We start from the raw sequence: 21,886 nt of genomic DNA, 5'->3' as shown, positions 1-21,886 counted from the left end.
CTGGTCTCAAAAGACATCCAGCTGCCCTCCTCGTATGTGTACAGGTATATGAACAAGTACATCTGTTTTGTCTACGTATGTCTATTGATGGTACTTGTATGTCTATTAGTGACCTTCATGATACTGCTATGTGTGTGTCTGTGATGACTTTGTGATGTCGTGATGAAATGCCTTTGTAATTATGCTGCGAACCAATTTCCCCCTGAATAAGAGTATCTTTTGATCCCGACCCTGTCAAACACTTCTTAATAGAATGAGAACGCCGACTGTGAGCCAAGCGTTATCGCCCAACGTCAGCGGCCGACCTTACTAATGAACTTGTGGCTGAATGGGAATCTGAAAAGAAAAGTGAAGGCAGATGTAGCAGCTCACAGTTTTGGAATGACATTTTCGATAATTACACATTGGTGAAACATTTGGGCGTCCACATATTTGTGGCTATGTAGTGTACTTTTATTGCTGTATACTCGCTGAATTTCCTTCAGAAAGAGAGACGCTGTGCATTAATTAAACAGATTTTAGCTGGTAAACAAATGCCAAATCACTAATGGACAAAAACACTGTAAAAAAACTCCTTAATCCACGCGCAGACCTCTCAGGCTCATTTAATCCCTGAATTTAAAGCATCTGATTTCTTTAAACTTGCATGATTAGGAGACTTGTCACTCAAATAGACTTTAAATTAAAGTCCTTGGCATTTTATTTATTTGATTGCTTTAAAGTTTCATTTTAGTGGCTCATGCTTTATAAAAACATAACTCAGGTCAGAGGCATTATTAATGATGTCCTTTCAATTTTCAGCTGGAAACCCATTTAATCACAGCTCCTCTAATGGACAGTGATGGGACGTTTAATCTAGGAAGCTTTTGAAGCCGCCCCAGGGGAGCTCCTCACTCCCTCGCTCTCTGCTCACTCTCCTCCTGTTCTTCCTCTCTCTCTCTCTCTCTCTCTCTCTCTCTTGCTATCTCTCTTTACATCGCTCTCATCCATCACTCACCTTGTCCGAGTAGATGGACATACGGGTGGTGAGCCCCACCACGGGGATGCGGTAGAAGCCTGCAGTGTAGGAGACAGGCGTTGGAGTGAGGTGGTCATTGGACTGGGGAGGGTGACTCACCAGGATAGCGTAGACCTGCAGAGGCACAGAAGAGGAACACTCTGTCATTCTGACAAGACAATGGCATTAAGAGCAAACACTGCTACTTGTACTCTGATAAAGACTTAAAGGTTCTGTTTGTAACTTTCAAAAGATCCTTGTTATAAATGACACCGCTGGCCACTGACAGAACTACAGTCAGCATCTATAGGCACGAGTGAGCACCTGAAACTGAACGTGATTGACCGGCATCATGTTGATGGAATGCTGGAAGATAAATTGCAGTCATAGTTAGAATAATGCAACTATTGTAACCCTACTTTCTTGTTCAGTAGCGTTCTCCGGTCCTTCTGGCTTGTGGGTAATGAGAGGGGTACAATTACTATCGTTTCATCGTCCTTTATTTACACAAAAATACAGTAAGACCGCATACATCCAGTGTTACACTCACCTGTCCCCCGCAGAACAATGTCAGGTAGGAACTAGTGTTACTCTCACTTGAGGCTAAGGGGCCATTAACGAGCAACTTAAAGGTACACTTGAAAATACACAAGTAAAAGAATAGTTCAAGTGCTATGAATGACAAATGAATAATTACTGTATATGATTTTAAAAAACTGATTCTCAAAGTCTCTGTTTTATTTGGACCATCAGCTCCATGATAGGCTACCAGCTTTCCGTTAGCTTATGTTACGAAGCAGCCAACAGCAAATTCATTCAGTGTAGCTTACAGCTAGCCGGCTAACCTTAGCTTAGGTTCGGTTAGCTAGTTGGCTGTCCCCAGCAAATTTGTATTTCCTAGGATGGCAAAGGGATAACACACTCCTCTCTGCCTTGCTTTGCCTCTGATTGGCTTACCCTGACTATTCAGTCCAGTCTCACTCTGAAGTCGTCAAATACCACTGCTTTGTCTGTGATTTTGAAGTTAGACACCTGACGCCAAAAGCCATCCTTTGCAGGGTTATGATACGGTGCCACCTACCATGGTGGTGGGCTGGATGGCGTCAGGGCAGTAACAACGTAATATAAGGAGCAGGAAAGTTCATATAGGGCAGGTGGGAGGGGTTGTGGATGAGTCCAATAAAGCCCAGGCTCCGGACTTTCACCCGGCAGGCCGGTGTTTGCTTCCCCATAGAACCAAACCCTTATGTTTTTTTCTAAACCTAACCATGTGCTTTTGTTGACGTAACCAAGTGCTTTTGTTGACATCCCGGCGTTGGTAGCAGCATCCTGGAACTTCAGCAGCAGACGCAGAAGGATTTCTAGCGCATAATACGAAGACGTGAATGGCCACTAACAAAACAGTAATATGTGACGACATAGAATGAGAATCCATTCTATTGCATTGTTGCCCTAACCCTAACTGAACTCAATCCTTTTGCCTAAACCTAACCAATCCAACCAACAAAGGCAATGTACATTAGCCAATCAGAGGGAGAGCACAGTGGGTCATGATTTTGCTACACTAGGAAACACACATGAACACACAATGGCTACAGTGTTGTAGGCAGGACCCCATTCATTCCTTTTAAAGCTGCTCAGTGGCGCATGAAGCCAAAAAAGCTTGATTTCTGCTGTATAGAATCACCCAAATCTTCCACACTGTGGGGCCCATAGACCAAGCACACCTAGTAATACCTAGATACCAGTCCCAAAGATGGTACCTATTCAGTCCACTGGAATTGCTCACCTGATGCATACATCAAAAAAGTTTTCTAGTTTCCAGGTGTACATCCACAGTATGTGGCCCCCATGATGACATCACTGATTTTTAAATGGCTTTTCTCAGTTCCAGGAAAGTTTTACAAATATAAAACCATCGTGGTTCAAAAATTCAGAATAGAAAGATTCATAATCGACCTTGTTTGCACTTTGAGGTGTCCTGTCATCAGTTTTACACATGTATCTTCTTTTTGGGAAAATGCTTGTTGGCCTGCAGGGGCTCTTTTTGTGACAATACTGTGAGTTGCAACTGGGAAAAATTGGCTACAAGGCTGAGTAGCATTTCTAGGGGCCTGCCATTAACTTGAATGGGGATAAAAATGATTTCAAGCAGCTCCTCTAGACTTAAAACATTTTATCGGACTGAGTGGATCAAATCCCAAGATTGAAACAAATTATTTTTGTGGGGTTCTGATGCTCCAAAAACATGTATCCTTGGATTACAAGATGTCTCTTTCATAATGTAAGTCTCTGGGGAAAAAAAGTATTTTGGGGCAAATGGCAGTATGTGAAAGACCCGGACATTGTAATTCCACATTTGTCATAATACAAAATATTAGAGCAACTTTCAAACAATGCATTTGCTACTCCTTTGTCCTTTGAAATGCACCTAGGTCAACACGCTCAAACATCACTCACAGTCAGTCTGATTCCTTTATTTTGTCACATTATTTTTAATTCTCGTTCAGATTTAGTTTTTCTTCTTTCTCATAAACAAATGAATTGCTCTTACCAGATGGAGTACAAGGGTTGATATCAACACAGAAAAATAAAGGACAGCAAAACCAACTTAAATTTACAGACACTCAGCGGTCAAAAACATGTGGCTTAATGACAGCTCCACCGTTAGATACCAGCTGATTCAGCTCCAATGAAATCAACTGCTGCAGTCAGCTGATTAAAAGAGGGGAGGGTCTACACTCCATGTTCGAACAACAATGAGCACAATAGTTTTCAGCCTATTTCCTCTCCCCACATTTCATTATATCTGTCTATAATTCAAAAAAATAAAAGGTAATATAAAAATCATAATTTGGGCTCCACCACAAAAGATAGTATCATGGATTGTGTTACGCATTTGAGTCACTACAGCCCCAATCTAGAAATCCAATCTAGAGTTTAGCTCTCTCTCTCTCTCTCTCTCTCTCTCTCTCTCTCTCTCTCCATATATGTATATACATATATATATATATATATATGTATATATATATACACATATATATATATATATCTCACATTTTTCACATCACTATATCACTGTGTAGACTAATCTGATGTTTGTAAAGNACTAGCAGCAAAGCTAACATCAGGACGTCATCTGTTAAAAGCCTCCCGTTGTCGGATACGACATAAAATTACTCCAGTTAGCTCAATCATGTTGTAACTAAGGCATCCGCGGAGCTTGCTGTTTCTGTAGGTACACATTTCCTGGGGACACCTGCACGTCTCGGCCCCGCCCCTCCATTGTGATTGGCTAAAGCGCAGCATCGTTCAAACTCAGTGAATGTGCATAAACATCACATTTGGACTTTCCAGAGTCTGTTACATTTACATCAGTCTATAGGCTGGTATAGGCAGCCAAGAGAGTGAAGGAAGGTCTTAGTTTATAAGTTAGGTTACTATCCGATCACGCATTGGCAATAATAATAATAAAAGTAATAAAAAGATTAGCCTAATACATGTAAAAAGTCACATACAGTACCTTTAAGTCTTTAAGCTATCCAATTTAGACTTCATTCTTTCCTTCCTTTTCTTATTGTTGCAGACAATATACCACAAGCAATCATATTTAAATGTTCCTCTCACACAACATATGAAAAAATTCATATATGGGAAGTTGCAAAAAGTCCATTATCCTTCTTGGTAAATCAAGTGAAGTGCTAGCATCAAGCAAGTACAACAAATCACTGAAAGTATGTTGATATGAACCAGTTTTGTCTGCCTGTAATTTGTTGCAGGCGTAATCAACATCAGGACACACTGTGCATAAGACTCCATATGGTTTGGTAACATATAAAAACAACATCTGCTATGCTTACAAGGCTGACTGTATGATATTTACGTTAAAGAAAATCAGCATAGTTGAGAAAAACAAATGTTTAAGAATCAAGATTTCATTATGCTGTGCTGGTTGGTTTTGCAGGGCAAAAAGTCCGATGTGCCTGTGTGTTCCCCATCTTGGTTATAAGTGCAAATAAGGAAATGTAAGTACATCCAAATTTAATAAATAAATAAAGACTGCGTAAAACATGGCCTTTTAAGCAAGAGCTTCAATATTAGGTACACTTGCAGGAGTCACTTTAATTATTTACAATCAATCCAGTGATCATAAAGTGATTCCCACACTGAATGTAGGGCATATGAGGCCCCTGAACATCTGTCCGCTTTGCCTGATCTGTAATCCAACCTTGGCTGAAACAGCTGTTTTTCTACCGCAAATTCAATTAAACACAACATTGTCATTTTCTAGTGGGTGCAACTGCTGCTCTAAAACGTTGTATAACAGGTTAAAAATAACATTTCTGAACGTGGATATCTACATAAATTGTAGTCAGGGAGAAACTCATCTATGACAAAGAAGCAGAAGAGCAAAGAAATCTCTCCCTTTGTTCCAAAATGTCTTCACTGTGTGGGCTGGCAGACTAATATTCATTTGTGGTTGTTTGGTTTAGTCTGAGCCGCGCATTAAGCAAACTAAAGCTGGTCAATACTCTCGTAGTAAGACATAGATTTTCTATGCGCTAAGCCTTGAAAAATGCCCCAGAGATGTGAAGGAAGTGAGGAAGTAAAGTTGGCATGGCCGTGCATGCATGGATTACTGGATATGAGCAGTCCGTATGGTTGGGTCAAAAATGAGGTCTATCTTCCAAGGACTGCTCCCAGGCATCTACTCCTCCATCTGCCACAGACTTCCCCTCTCAGTAACTGTTGTCCCCTACAAGCCAATCTCATCCGATTAAACCTCCCATGGACCTCGTCTCTAAATTAGGTGCGATGTCTTATTTACAAGAGAGGTGTGTGGAGAACTGAACCATTGTTGGTGTAATCTGTGCAGCCTAATGGGTGGATTGCGAGCTCATGCTTTGGATGAACATGTGACGAGAGACTGGGTGCGACAGTATTATTCTACAAGCCTGTATCAATTAGAGTCATTACACTAAGCAGAGGCCCAAGGACATGAAAGCAGCACTGGAGCTGTGGGTGTGTGGGGTTTTTTTTTTTTTTTTTTTGTTCGCATGAAGCCTCATTATGTGTGTGGGAGAAACAGGAGCGAGAGTGAAAGGGACTTCACACCCCCAACATGCTGTGACATACCGTTGGCGCTTTTTAAAAGCCACATTGAGCATCACAGGAGAGGACGGTTGGTGCATTTCAGCGTGCTTCAATGTTTTTATCAACTCTCAAAAGGCTTGAACACACTCATCATACATTATGAAGTATGTTTTGTTTCCGCAACACATAGGCTATTAATCTTTGCTCCTTTGTTGTGTGTACTTTTCATAACATGAATCTCACACTACTAAAAGCAGTTGTTCAGGTCACCACTGCATCATATGATACAGACTGCAGCCGAGTCACTGATCAACATATAGTGCAGAAACTGTCCAGCAGCCGTCAGCCTTCGCTTGCCAAAAATGTTATCATGCAGCACACACACACACACACACACACACACACACACACACACACACACACACAGCCTGAGCCAAGTTGTTCGTTTTTAAATGACGTATTGCACATTTTCACTCCTCACTGGTTCCTTTGCAGTTCAGTAGATCTGCAGCTGTGTGTCCTGAAACGTACAGTTGCCCTCTCATCCGAGATATGCCCCAAACCAAAGCCTATTTCTGGATGTCTGTGAAACAGATGGGTCTGTGGGGAGTTCACTGTATTAGGGACTATACAAAGTCGTGGGTCATGTGTACAAGCACAGAGCGGATGCCAAATTGGACAAATGACAGGCCTGTTATAATGTATGGGCTGATGTCATGTGGTGTTAATATGCTCATGCTGAATTAGTCTGCTAATGTGAAGCTCTGGAGGACTGTAAAGTCTGGATGCAGAGTTCATGGTCATGACAACCCACTTCAGTGGCCCTTGAGTGAGAAAACACATCTGATTATGACACATTTCCTTAAAATAAACAACTTTCTATTGCAAGATTCTCTGAAAACACAGATGCATCCAACAGCAAACCAGTCATACAGTTAGGTGGAGGTGTGCATGGATCATATGCAGCCTGAGTTATGATTCACAGATTATAGAGACGGGTTGCTTGGTTCAGCGCCCATGCAGAGGTGGCAGTAAACTACCTGACTGGAGATGAGGTCCTCGCAGACGGAGAGAGCCATCTGGATGGCGTTGGGCTTGTGCGTTACGGAGATGGCGGTCAGCTTGAATTTATCCCTGCCGTAGACCTGGTTGGCCTGGGTCACGGCATCTTTGAAGACCTGCTCGTATCTCTTCTGGCTCAGGACGGCCCCGATGTTCACGATTTTCGGCTCACAGCCGGCCCGCGCGCAGGAGCACGAGAAGAGCACCGCCAGCAGAAACAGACGCATCGTGTGGACCACCAAACAGCACAGTACAGCCCGGTCGCTTTTCTCCCCGGTGGCGGGTCGGCTCGACCAGCTTCTGGACAGCGGCACGGCTCAGCTATATGAATGCACGACTGCAGACACGATCCAGGTGGGCGGTGTGAGCGAAGGAGGGAGGCAGGCCAAAAAAGGATGGAGGAGGACTGAGAAAAGAAAGGTGGATTTTATGTGCAATGCGGAGGAATGTGCATATTAGGGGCAGGTTGTCAACCAGGGACGTCCACACCGCATTGTCCACTTCTTTTCTTGCTCTCCTCTGCAGAATGGCACAAACCTCCCCGCGGTTTGGAAAATACACTCAAACCATTGTCCAAGCTTCCGGGCTGCTTCTTCTCCGGGATGTGTATCGCTCCCTCCAGCCGCTGCTCCGCGCGCTATGTGCGGACTGATCACCCCGATGCGTCGCTGGCTGGTCGCTCCGGGCTGAGCGGCTGCTGTCCTTGGTGCTGACAGTTGTGCATGCGCGCCGCTTTGGTCCTGCGCGCTCCCGCCGTATCGGCTCCCCACTCTGGGTTTTGCGCGTTGGCGTGCTGCTGCTGCCGCCGCTGCTGCTGCTGCTGCTGATGCGGGAGTGGAAGCTGATGGTATGAAAAATAAATGTACCCAGCAATGTTTAAAATCCACTCGACCACCGTGCTAGTCTTAATAGGACATGAAAGGGAGGATCAGTGAGGGTTGCGCACATGAAGTGTTCAAGTTACATACCTGCAGGGCGTGGATAGGATAGGCGGCTAAATTAATTCAGATTATGTGGGTTTTGTTAATGCTGGCGATTTGTGATAACAACAACACAGCTGTGAGATTTTCCTCATAAATAACCGGATTGCACAAGAGCAATCAAGTGTGTTTCAGGTCAGAGTTGACACATAGTCACGGGCTTTGATGAGACTTATTTTCATGCAAACTGGAAGGAAAATCTGATTTATCGCATGCGTAAAGTGGACGGCCCCTGCTTGGACAGCTCATAAATAACGCAGCATGTCAGGGCCATCCGTCCTTCAGCCGTCACACTTCAACTCGAGCGGACCCGCGTGTCTTGCGTCTGTAATCATGCATGTGTGTGTGTGTGTGTGCAGACAGTGCATGGACGCAGGGCAAAACCAGTGCTGTGTATGTTGTTGTAGGTCTCTGACCCCGCGCTTTGGAGTGTCTCAGTAACTGTTAGGAGCATCCCTGCAGCAAGATAATACATGAGCAGAATCAACCTCCTGGTTACCTAGGAAACAAGATTTTTTACAAAACACACGCACACGCGAGCGCGCGCGCACGGAGAGGATCTGTACACAGAGGAAATATTCTCTGACAAGCCCACAGTGAGTTTATTCATCACAGCAGGAAATGTCCAAATAAATGACTCTAACAAAACGAACACGCACACAAAAAACACAACACATAAAAAGACATTTAGTCGGAGAGACTCGTTGTATGAACTCTGCTCAAACAGCCGTTTATCATTTTGATTATTAATAGTCAATTATTTGAATATTTCGCCCCGAGGGGATTTGTGATGTGGGTTTATTCCGAATACTGATATAAGCAATTCAAATGCGATTTAAAAAAAGGTGTTTTGGAAATGAGGCCAGTATGAAATGATCGAGTAGTGTTCTGAATTATAAATCACACAACACTGTGGTGTCTCTCTGTGTTGCAGCGAGCTGATAAATTAATCACAAGGCTGAAGAAATCAACATTCATCAGCTGCTGGCTGTGTGCTTCCATAATGAGCACGTCTCAGATTTGATTTGGTGACGGGGTGTTTTTGTCTCTTCCAAACTTAAAACAAGGACAAATTTTCCTGTTAAACTATGGGTTTATGGGTATCTCACCTCATTCCTCATCTCACTTTTAACACTCAAACTGAGTCATGTATAAGTCATGTATAACAGAGAACCTGTTCTGATAAGAACACCAAACCTGATGCTAAATAAATGAAGGGGTTCACAGCAGGGCTCTGGTACATGCCTGTATTTCTACATTTCTGTCCACACAAGGCAGCATGGTGAACTCATTTCAACATGTCTGCACACATTATTCATATCTTCAGTTCAATTCAGTTCACTAGAAAGATTTTTTTGTATACTGTTTTCCTTTCGTTCATGGAAAAAGCTGCCTCTACACTAAAATCACTAGATGCTGTCTACCACTCAGCCCTAAGGTTCATAACAGATGATTCTTACAGCACCCATCACTGCCACCTTCACCGAAAGGTTGGCTGGCCACGTTTGGGTGTGAGGTGGGAACCGCGTTGGTATTCGTTCATTTATAAAGCTTTGATACAGATGCTTCCACCCTATATCTCATCCCTTTTAAGGCTGACCTCACATAACCTTGGTGCTTGTTCACAGAATAGGTTGCTGCTTCACATTCCTTTAATTAGATCTGAACTAGGAAGAGAGTCATTCTCTTACAGTTCACCTTATACATGGAATAATCTGCTTAAGACGTTAAACTCTCTGCCACCTTTATGGCTGCTTAAATGCCTTATTTCTGATCTTGTTTTAACTGAGCGTAAATGCTTTTAACTATACATCTACACCGTAGCATGTTTCCTTAGTGACTGTTTTTTATGTCTTTGTTCATGCTCGACATCAGTGAAAATGAGAGTCTCCCTAAATTGATTTCCAGAGTGTTAAATAAAGGTTTGAATGAATGACAAAAAAAGGATTAAACCTGAAGTACAGAAGATTTTTGGTTCTGGGTTTTCAAGCAAAAGCAATCTGTCTATAGCCCCAAAACACACTGAGCCTTATAATGAAGCTAACACAGCCTATTAAGTCTAAAGTAGCTTATCAACATTACTAATAGGCCTAAATGAGCATTCATTATGTTAGTGGCTACTCTGCAGTGGGCTGTCTATGGTTATTTGGTACTTAACTTTGCAGCCACTGGCAGGGAGTGCAAACAAATCTGTCCGCACACTTTTAAATCCTCTTTTGTCCTTCAAGAGTTTTCAGTTTTTGGATTTGGAATCAATAGAAAGGGAGATGCAAGACATGCCACTGCTGTTGAGGTTTGCCAAAAGTTAGAGGAAAGGGCGCCAAGCTGTGGTCGTAGGATGCACATTTTAGTTGACGAAATGTTAAACTTTCTTTTTTATTCTGTGTTTAGCTACACCTACAGCTGGAGAAGGTAAGAATCATTTTAGACCTACAACAATGTGACATGGAAGTTAAAATGTTAAAAACTTACTGCATCCTTTCCATAAAATCTTTTGTCAAACCCACAGGGAGCCACTGGAAAGGAGCTAAACAGTCACATGTGACTCAGGAGCTGCATGTTGCCTATCTCCAAAATGTAAATCTTTCATGAACGAAGAAAATGATAAAACATAAAAGACAAGATGATATTGTCATTGTCATTGAGCTCGGGCTCACTGCAAAGTCATCGAGACCTGGCGCTTGGACAGTGACTTGCGGGGTCAGAAACCAACAAAAAAATCTGTCCTTTTGTTGGCATGCTAAGCGACCGGTTGCTGGCGTCAGGGGGAAACGCAGCAGGACAAGGACGAAAGTTATGGCGGCAAAAGTCCGACTGGGGCTGGTGCGAGTGGTGGTGGATGGGTCCAACCAACACAGACTTTCACCCGAGAGAGCCTTTTTCACGTCCCGTAAGATTCTAAAGCCAAACCCTGTTCTTCTTTCCTACACCTAACCACATGTTTTTGTTGCCTAAACCCAACCATGTGTGTTTGCTGTTGAAGGAAAAAAAAACTCAATTTGCGGTGTTGTACCGACATAGTGCTTTTATTTTGAAAGAGACTGTGTGTAAACGGTAAATTTACTGTGAAAACAGATGTGTATTTTGAAAGAAGACAATGCATGTAACAGGCAGAACTTGACACTGCATCCCAGAACGTCAGCAACAAACGCACCCAGGGTACCTTTCATGTCACAGGTCGACGTGGCCCATGACCAAAACGTCAATATGTGACGAGGTCGGAGTGAGAATGTGTTGTGTCATCATGCCAACTCTCAAAATAAATTTAAAAATGTAAAAAAAGACAGAAAGTAGATGAATACAACACCCCTAAAGGCAATACAACAACATTTTTAAAGGAAACAAGCATTTTTAGTGTCTTTTATATAACAGCCGCTCTAGAGTAGAAAATTAGTGTACCGTTGGAGAAACTGAGGCTAGTTGATGTGGTTGGATCCAGGATTTTGATTCACAGTGTCTCCCTGGAGCTCAGCCTGGATTGATCTGTTTTCAAAGGGCTGTTTTTACTCACTGAAGTGAATAAGCAAAAGTTGAGATATCCTGCAGTCATAAACCACACTGCCTCTCTCTAAAATGCCAAAGAGGAGGAGACGAGGCCCTGCCACATTCAAACCGCTGAAAATAAGTGAAAAAATAATAGTGTTGAACAGAGCACCTAATGATTTCCCTCCCAGCCTCTGCCTGGCTGCCACAGCCAGTTTGTAAACTCACCACTTATTGGATGGCCCTGACGGCATGCTGGCCTCTTATTAAATGAGGTTATGAAGCCCTCCTCTGCCTCTCCTGCAGCCCACTCCTCCACCACTCACACATCAATAAAGCAAGACCAATCTGCTCTGCAGCCATTATATAATAAATGTGCTTGTTTGCTGGAGGAGCAATACAAGAGTCCTTTAAAGACTCTCCAGCTCCGTCAGACTGACGCACAAAAAATAAGCGCAGGTAGTCTTGCACACAAAGATCATCGCAGGCTTTTAAACTAAACTACACAAACACACTAACCCACACAGAGACACACACACACGGACACACTCATGAGTTCACACATTGAGCTGCCGCCCACATACACACCACCCACACAGTCCTCTACAAGGCTACAAGAGTGAGTGTGTGTGTGTGTGTGTGTGTGTGTGTGTGTGTGTGTGTGTTCAAACCGCCTCATACCAAAACAGTTTCTCATTACCTGCTACAGTCATCACTGTCAGGCTGTAGGTTTGGTTTAAACAAAAGAAAATATATTTAGCACAATTCAGACACAAATCATGCTTTACAAGCAGTTAATCTTAACTGACAATAAACAAGCTTTAAGGGTGAATAAGAGAAATAGAAACATATATTCAAATTCAGAGGAAATGCCAATATAAAATTATTCTGGTGCTTTCATGTCAAAATGTATGAAGCCCCCAAACTGACAAAATGTACCTTAGAATTCATAAATATTACTGAACTTGTGTCTAAACATAGATATTAAGAGTAAAATTTTCTCTCTCTCTGTTTTTTTAATTTAATTTAATTTATTTATCTGTTTATTTATTTTACAATCATTTATCTATTCAATTCCCATTTTATTTAATTCGTCCATGCATCAAGCATCACCAGCCAGTGCAAGTAAAGTTAATCTTTCACACCTGCACTGGCTGAGCTTTGGCCCTTCACAGTGTATGTACCCTATATCGCTTCATAAACTTATATGTCTGTCAAGTACATCAGCCATCAATGCTGACGCTAACAAAGTGAGCTTGCTACACTACCTAGAAGTTCATAGATGCCATACTTCTTTCTTAATAACATTATCTCTGTCTTTAAGAATAATATAAGTATAAAAAGAACTGGATACAGCCTTGGAGACCGGGCCCTGTTCATTTATATGAAATTTGCTTGGTGGCACATGAAGCCAAAATGGTTTAACTGCCATGTACAAAATTACCCAGATGATCAGTACTGCTTTGGTACTCAGCAGCTCATAGGGCAGGAGCACTAGACATTTCCGCCAGCCAAGCCGACTACTTCCGGTTTAGTGCTCAGTTAACTTGAATGGGGATAAAATGATTCAATCTTGCAGCTCTTCTAGACCTTCCAATTGTTATTGAACCTATTGGACTAAATCCTGATAGTGAAACAAGTTATAACGCAAGGGTTGTGACACTCAAAAAAATGCATCTGTGTCAGTCTATGGGGAAAAGTCGGACCCGGATGTCGTAATTCCACATTTTGCTGCTATGTTAAATTGGCTTCAAAGTCCAGGACTGTTCCTCGGTTGCCCCTGCCTTGCATCACTCTTGGCTATTAGAAAGCAATCGTTTTTTTGTACAAGTTTGCTTTGTAGCATTACATCATTTATTATTAGATAAATCAACACTGTTTATCATAATACATAAGTTAGTATAATAGATGATGTTATTTGTATCACCATGCATCTACTGCTAGCTCAACCAGCACCACTGAGCTAGCTAACATTAAAGCTCAGCCAAGGAGGACATCATTAATGTTTACATCTCATCCTGTCATGAGCCTCTTGTCGCCTCTAGTTAATAGAAGCACGCTTCCTTCTGCACAGTGATGCGGTTGGAGGGTGTAGTTTGGTAGAAAGAAAATAGTTCCTACATGAAACTGCTCACAACAAGGTCTGCGTCATGATTTCTGGGAAGAGACATTGCTGCTGAGGTTTTCAAATGTATTTTCTGGCACTTTTAGCACCATAAGCTGAGCGGCATCTAGTTCCATGAATAGGAAGACATCAATGCAGCCGATATCTCCAACACTCTGCAACTCACACCAAAACAATCTAGACTGATAAACAGCACCACAGGTAAGAAAACAAATGGGTTTTTGAGCATATTGAGCACCAGCCCTCTCAGCAGGCCACATTATTGAAATATAATTTTGTTCCTTCATCTATGCCAGCTGGTGCATGTTTATTATCTATGCTGCATACTGCTGTAGCATCACTGCTTAAACTGTTGTGACTGCAGCTATAACATTTTAGCATTCAAATTAACTTTAACTGATGACCTCTTAGTACCTTTTATAAAGCAAATTGCTCAGTTGTTTATTTTCTTTCTTTCTTTTTGCAATGTAGACGACTATTTTTTGGTAGCACTGGAAAAAAAAAATAATAGAAAAAATATCAAATTTTCCTTAACCTCTATGTAACTCAGGACTTCTAATGATATCTTTAACAAGGATAAAAACAGACTTAAGTTAACTCCCTTTGTTTTTTATGATTCAAAGTGGTCAAAAGTGCCTTTAATTAGAGTATCAGCCATATATCGAGCACAAAGTGGGAGCAGAGTGGAGGAAAAAAATGTCACACTTGAACTCCTACATGCTTTATCGCTTAGCATGACAGCAGCGAGGTTGTCTGCAAACCGCATGTCTTCAGCTCATTGGGTTGCTCTTTGCGTTGGATGAGAGCATTTTTCAGAACGTGTCCAAGCAGAGTTGCGTGAAGAAGTGTACTATAAATATACATGTGACGGTCACTTAAATGCATCACGCAGCATTTTGCACGGAGCTGATGTCTGTGGTTGTTGACCAGATTATCTGATCGAAGCGAGGAGCAAAACAGGTCATACTCTGCCAGTGCTTTGACACAAACAGAGTCTTGGATTGCCTCAGTGACTCATCTGCAGATGGATGCCTGCCTGTCTGATGTGTTTCTCATGTAGTGTGATGTCCTCGAATAAATTATAGATGTGTGAGCCCCTTTGGTGCTCGCTTCCTTTGCTTGTCCCGATGTCAAGCTGAAGTATTCATGCTGCAGAGGACACAAAGAATCTTCCGGATTTTAGATTCCGGCTAACATGCTGCAAAGCCTTGTGGGGAGCTGTGGGCCTGATCAATATGGATCAATGTTTAGTTTCACATTATAGGGGCCTGTCAGCTTTAAATTCTTGCTTTAGTAATTTAGACGGTCCACTGAGTCAGCAGAGAATTAGGATTCTGATCATATTATTGCAGAGGATTTAAACGACACCATGATGACCCTGTTCCTCTTTAAAGTGATACAGCACTTGATACAGAGTAAACATGGTGTGTATGTATAGTCTGAGATCAATCGAGTGCCTTAGACTTGTCTTTTCACATTATTATACGATGTCCTTGTCGTGCAGCTAAACCATCTTGAAACACAATCAGTGTGCACAAGGCAAGGCATCTTGTACCTTTCTATACTTTATAATAATGGTAATATGAGTGATGTATTATTGAGGATAATGTCTTGGCTCTTACCTTTGTTTCACCATTTGTAATAGACTTTACAATCAGTCAACCAATGATACTGGGCATCTAATACATCATCAAAAAAGATTAAGTAATGCCCAACACAACTGATTTTCTACCAAAGTTAAATTTCACATTTACATATCACTTTAACAAGGTTCAGTATTGAATTTATATCATTTATATAGATATTTTTAAAACCCACACCACCTTTCCCTGCAATTATTTTTCCCATTTTAGGACATATTTGTTAAAGGTGCCCAAATTAATGTATTTATTTTGGCCACTTGGGGCAGCGTGGCATGCTTAAAACAACTTTGACATACCTTTAAAATTGCTATGGCAGACTTCATATAGTCATTGAGACATGTATAGCTGCAGATGCACTCCATTTGTAGTACACGACATGCCCCTACAAACCGCGCCCACCACTCATACAAGACAAACCCACCAACACAACAGTTATCTGAACCCTGCTACAACACTACACTGGAGTGAATAAATTAGACCAAATGCAGCAATTATCCACTTTATAATTCAGAAGAATACATGAAGATGTGATTCACTTTATAAGTAAGGAGATGTAACCCTTCCCATTACCCTTATCCTAACCTTAACCACCTCTTTTTTAGCATAATACTTCACAGCTGACGTTAGCTTTTAATGTAATATCATAGCTAACTATTCACTAACTTAGCAATTTTGTCAGGACTTCCGCATTCGGGCCCAGGGGGGCTGATCGTGGCCTGACATGTAAGTATGGTGGGTGAGTCATGTAGCTAGAGGGCGGGTCACGTAACTGCTCCAGCTGCAGTTATACCTATTCGGAGTCATTTACCAAATCTCATACTTTTTCTTTTTACTCTCAGTTTGTACTGCAGCTGCCCTTACAATGTGCGTAGAGTATGCATACAACTGGAACATACTGCTTCATTAACATTATGCCTTGAATTTTGACTCTCTTGCTCATGACCTTCACAGTTCATAGCACAACATTTAAAAGAAAAAAAGTTGTACTCACATCTCAATGCACTGTCAACCAGCATCGCAGCTTCTGTCAGCTGTCAATGAGCTGTCATCTGTCTGCGGCTCAGTGGATGTGACGGATCTTTCACTGCACAAAGGACTGTGGGTCACAATAGGCACTAAAGCATGCTGGCTTGCAAACAGCAAAACACAACTGGATGCAGTTGGACATCCTGGTATTTTTTGCATACTTAATTTGACATACTATGTATTGGGATGTGCAAAATCCTATTCAGGCATACTAAACAGTATGGCGGCATGGGTACTGGAATAATTATGTGGTCTTTGACTACTAGACCATCAGAACATCCCAAAGACGTACCTTTGTAATCTTTTAAAAAGACTAACAAAAAAACTTGTGGGCAACAGCACTCACAAAAGACAAAAAAGTCAAAATGTATAATTTACTAGGGCAACACACGGTCAAACAAACGTTTCGGCCTAAGCCTTCTTCAGTGTATCAAACAGAGACAAAGACACTGAAAGCCTGTTAAAAGACTAACAACCAAAAAAAAAACCAGTTGAGCAGACATCTAGTTCATATATGAGTATTTAACCATTTAAAGGGCTACATTGCTGATTGTCAACCAGCTTTGCACCATAACAGTGTGGACAGTATAGCCTCATTACCACCAAACACTTTTGGTATGGTACCTTTGGAACCAAAAATAACCCTTCAGACATGGTACCTAGGTCCGTTTGGCATTTCCACCGCAAACAGTACTGTTAAACATGGATGGGATTCTTGTCAATCACTGCTCCATCCATGCCGGCATGCTCAGAACAAACAGAACAGGCAAGAGTGAGAAATTAATATATATATTTAAACGCTTGAATATCCACTCATTACTAAAAGTGTATGTCATCCAAGAGAGACAATAAAAAATAATGGAATGGTCAAAGTTGTCATTTTGAAATTTAAGGCGTGCTGATGGATTCACATTATCAGCTCATGCACTGAGCAACATTACAACAAGTAAACATTCCCCCTTAAAAGTTGCTGGCAGTTTTTCTCAGACTACAGCTGCTGCAAGAGGCAGCAAAACATGCTTTCATTTTACAGTCCACTAATAAACCTCTCCACAGTATGAACAGTGGTTACATGAACCTCAAAACCAGCCACAGCTCACCCCTGAGCAGAGTGACCGTCCTCTACTGACCAATCAACAGACTGCAGTGTTCACAGCCTGAGCAGAGTGACCGTCCTCTACTGACCAATCAACAGACTGCAGTGTTCACAGCTGCACCTTTTAGTACCAGATCTGTGTGCTAGGTACCCCAACAGAGGGGGGACCAAAAATGGGGACGGTACGGAACGGTTCCATTGGTACCATCCACAACTTTTCACAGTGGAAAAATGCATACCAAACTTAACCGAGCTGTACTGTGCTACTCAGTGGAAACGGGGCTTATGTGTAAATGAATTATGGTTAACTTTCCTCCATCTTGCCAGCGTACATATCTACCTGCTCATCTCTCAGCTGATTTTCCCCATTTTTGCATGCTTGCCACCAGAGACACAGAGTATAGAAGCAGTTAGACAGAGGAAGCCGCCCCTCTCTTTCTTAAACTCAGACCAAACTCAGATCAAATGGTTAAACTAGGCAGTGCTAATCAAACATAAATAAAGATTTTGTTACTGTATTGCCTATTTCTTGCCTAAAATGTCTTCAGAAACACATTTTAGTGCACTGTTTGACTGGCATCTTACTGTTTCCTGTATTGTAAAAATAGAGGCTGAAATACTGAGATATAAAGTTAAAACTAAGCAGTGCTGATACTCAAATGTTTTCAGAAACATATTCATCTTACTGTTTAAAGTAAATCCAGGTCATTTGTTACCAGCTGGCCACCATTTTGTTTCCTGTGTTGAAAGGCAAAGCTCACAATATGTCACCCACCAGCGGGAGTGTTTGTTGGCCTGGTGAGGTGCAATGCATTCTGGTAGGTGTAGTTTTTTTTTGTTTTTTTTTACCTGTTGAGCAAGAGCAAACGCCACAGCCTGTTTTCTCTGCACATACAGCACTAATTTCAAAAGTATTTGATCCTTCTACTACATTCAGCCTAGTTCAATAAAAATGACATATTTCCAGCGGTGAAATGCTTCTTTAATGGCACAGATAAATAGCAACAAACTTAAAAGTGCATGTGCATCAACAACAACAAAAAGAAACAAATAGGAGCTTCCATTCCAGCTTTCATCACTGATCTCTTTCTTCATCCCTTTGAACGAATAAAACGGATATAAAGGATTAAATTGTAGGGCCAAGTCTCCCTCATGTGCACTATGAAAGGAGATCAAGCTGGGTTTTTTTTTTTGTAGCTAAGAATATGCAGCAGTCACAGCAGAGAGCATCCGAGCAGTTCTGACGAGAAGTAGGTCAATACGAGACCCAGAAAGATATGAAGAGTTCTGATCCCGAGTCAAACCCCCATTTATCCATGGCAGCAAATCCTGCAGTACAAAGCTGCGGCACTCTTCAAAGACAACAAAAGTCAGAGGTTGACAAACTGATAAGAGATCCTTTCAGTTTGAGAGATATTTTAGAAATGCTGTGCGATTACTTTTTTCAATACATTTACATTTAAAAACTGATTCCTCGTGTACACCCTGAGTCACATTAGCCTTTGCCAACTCCAAATTGGACTTTTTCCAGTTATAATATCTCCAGTAAAAGACTGCTGTACAGGCCTTAATCAGAAATGACTGAGTCCAAAGGTGAGTGTGGAATAATCATGACAAATAATAAATGAGGTTATTAAAACAGTGGAAGTATAAATGAGATTTGACATTGCAGAGTAACTAAGGGAAAACTTCCCTTAAAGCGGCACTGTATGTTCCCAGCCATGCAGGTGTTTGTCACTTCTTTGTAATGGTATCAAAATAACTAACAGGCAGTTTTTGCAGAAGTCAGCCAGCTGAAGTCACTCAAAGGATTGGCTATGAACTCAGCCGTCACTGAAAAGCACGTTCATTATTATAACAGGAACAAGCATGTAGAGGAGGTAGCCCAGCAGCACCATGAAGAGCAGCAGCAGGGCACTCATGGACAAGCACAGGGAGTGTGGTCGCACCAGTCTGAGGCCTCTGACAGTGCAGGAAGGGCAGCATCCACATATGTGTGTGTGTGTCTCCAGCTGCCCCTCCACAGCAAAGCAGCAAAACTGTGATACTGGGACAGATTGAAGTTCAGGGACAGGATTGATGATGAGGGGTGGTCCAGGTTCATAAAAGCTGTTACTGTACAACTCCTCCTGCAGTCTTCTGATCTCCCAGTGCGCTAACGGAGTGGTCTGTCGACAGAAGGGGCACCGCAGTCGGCCCTGGTCTTTGGCGCGCTTCATGATGCCAGCCACACAGTGGTGGCACAGTTCATGGTTGCAGTTGAGTAAGGTGACGCGGTGATCTCCGTGCGAGGTGAACCGCTCGCTGCAGATGGGGCACTCGTGCCGACTGCTGTCACTGCACAAACTCCTGACACTTCCACTGCAGCCGGGCTCATCCCTGCCAGCCAATTCCAGCTCTTGTGGAACAGATGTCTTTCGGCCAGTCCCATCTGTCGCTGTTCGCGTGTCTGCTTTGTGATTCTCATCACGGCTGTCCTGATGTTTGTGCTGAAGCAGAGGCTGTGTGACTGAGAGGCTCTCGTCTTCTTGCTTGCCCCGCGTGGTGTAAAAAACTCTGACATAAGCCTCCTCTGTAGACGACACATGCTCTACTTCCAGTGCAACTCCTTCCTCCTCAGTTTGAAGGTCTTCTACCTCAGCCATCCCTCATAACAGAAGATTTGTTTCTGTCTCTTCGACACATGTAACACAGCCCCAACACAAGCTGTTTCCTTATTACAGGAAACCTTCTCTCTTCCTGAACAAAGCTGAAGTGAGCCAATTGTTGATGTAATGTTTCAGTATAACAAAGGCAACACAGCCGTCTCCACCATAAACCCAGATAAGATAAGCACATTCACAGATAAGGAGTGCTAAGCAATAACATGAGCCTCAGAGAAGTGCCACTGGCCAAGTAGTACAGTGAACATTTCACTCTTCTGCTCAATTTAACACGCTAACATATTCAGTGCAACGGAAAGCTTTTGCCAGTCGAGAAATGCATGAGCAAACACATTAGAACCGAGCAGACAGATTTATTCTGCATATTTAAATAAACAGTACATCTGTAGATTAGACAGTGACAAAAATACATTTTAATATTGAGAGGGAACAGAAGGGAGGAGTTCATCAGATATTCATAACAAGCATTGTGCTTTTTAACGTCACTGGTTATTTGCTTTGAAATGTGTCTCCTCTCTTCTATGACCATCTGACAGTCAAACGGAAATTAAAAAGTAATGCCAACCAATCCCACATAATCACCACATCACCACAGGCAACTGAAGATTAGAGCACAGTATCGTTTAATAAAGCCTCACAGCGCTGTAGTCATCAGTGATTCAGTCAGTAATGAGTCGACTGTCTTACGTTCAGATCTGCTAGAACAGCAGCGTAAATTTAATAGTACACACTTTACGCCGCGGAGCCGAACCAGCTGCAGTGCAAAAGATTCAATAAAAAGAAACACTAAAAGTAAATTCAGTTGATACAGAGACAAAACAATGAAGAGACAAAACAGGTGGAGGTGTAGAGACGCATCCAGGAAGTGTGGGCCTGGAATATGGAATAGGCCCTCCACCCTGATGTACAACCCTGGCATATGGGTTCCACGTCATTGAGACGGTAAGAGCTGCCACTCTCTCAGCAGAAGCATAGATGTGGTAAGCAAGAGTTTGAAGAGGACATCATCATCCTGGATCTGCTGCCTGGAGACAAGCCAGCTACACTTATGGTACGTGTCAAAAGGATCCAATATTTCTACACCTCCCATTTACTGTCATGTAAACATTCAGCGCCTTCTGGTAGCATCATGTTGCGTTTGGAGAGAAGGGGAATTTGTTTAGGGTTGAATAAAGGCGTCCAGCTTCTGTTAAATCCCAAAAACACGTAACAACCGGCTTATCTCTCGCCTCAAATGTGTTCAGAAACAGCTGAACTGCTTTCCTTATATAAGAGAAAGTTTCCAAACGAGCTGCCATGTTGGTCCAGTTTGATATCCAGGAGTAAACAGTCCACGGACCTGGCAGCACACCTATCAAGCATCCAATGCTGGAAGCGGCGCGACCGATGCATTCAAAAATGTGAACAGGTGCCATTTCAAATACTGGGAACCAAAACACAAAGACAGATGACATCTGAAGCACACAAACTGCAGACCTGCCAAACTACGGACCGCACCACTGACCTGGAAGCCAAGTAGGAAATGCACATCAGAGTAGCAGACACCTGCATAGATAAAGCACTTAGCAGCACTGCCCAGTAATTAGGGGTCAGGGGAGTTACTCAATGCAGCCCGCTGATGATAAAGTGGCCACTAAAAAATAAGAGAGGGCCTGCCCTGCTACATTATCACCACACAAACCGTGCAGGAATACATGTTCCAAATGCCATTTATATA

General features: G+C 42.3%; 2 protein-coding genes across 10 annotated transcripts in view; both read right to left on the bottom strand.

Moving 5' to 3' along the window:
- The window catches only part of grin1a (glutamate receptor, ionotropic, N-methyl D-aspartate 1a), a 47,361-nt gene extending 39,473 nt beyond the window's left edge, over nt 1–7,888 (bottom strand). For all 9 annotated transcript variants that reach the window (XM_050053316.1, XM_050053321.1, XM_050053322.1 and 6 more), the window contains exons 1-2: nt 7,132–7,888; nt 998–1,132 (exon numbers count right to left, since the gene is read on the bottom strand). In XM_050053316.1, the coding sequence (XP_049909273.1) occupies nt 998–1,132; nt 7,132–7,380 (384 nt within the window). In that variant the 5' untranslated portion in view covers nt 7,381–7,888. The remainder of the gene's footprint in view (nt 1–997; nt 1,133–7,131) is intronic.
- Nucleotides 7,889–19,076: 11,188 nt separating this feature from the next.
- LOC126395952 (uncharacterized) lies at nt 19,077–20,151 on the bottom strand. The gene has a single exon (XM_050053756.1). The coding sequence runs from the start codon at nt 20,149–20,151 to the stop codon at nt 19,330–19,332; it is 822 nt and encodes a 273-aa protein (XP_049909713.1). The 3' UTR covers nt 19,077–19,329.
- Between the last annotated feature and the right edge of the window lie 1,735 nt (nt 20,152–21,886).

The sequence above is a fragment of the Epinephelus moara genome, chromosome 9 (genome assembly GCF_006386435.1).
Source record: "Epinephelus moara isolate mb chromosome 9, YSFRI_EMoa_1.0, whole genome shotgun sequence".
NCBI classification, from domain to species: domain Eukaryota; kingdom Metazoa; phylum Chordata; class Actinopteri; order Perciformes; family Serranidae; genus Epinephelus; species Epinephelus moara.
Note: the sequence above shows the minus strand (reverse complement) of the source record. Positions and strands in the feature narration are given on the sequence as shown.

Excerpts from the sequence above, each read along its gene's own strand:
- LOC126395952 (XM_050053756.1), bottom strand. The coding sequence starts at position 20,151 with ATGGCTGAGGTAGAAGACCTTCAAACTGAGGAGGAAGGAGTTGCACTG.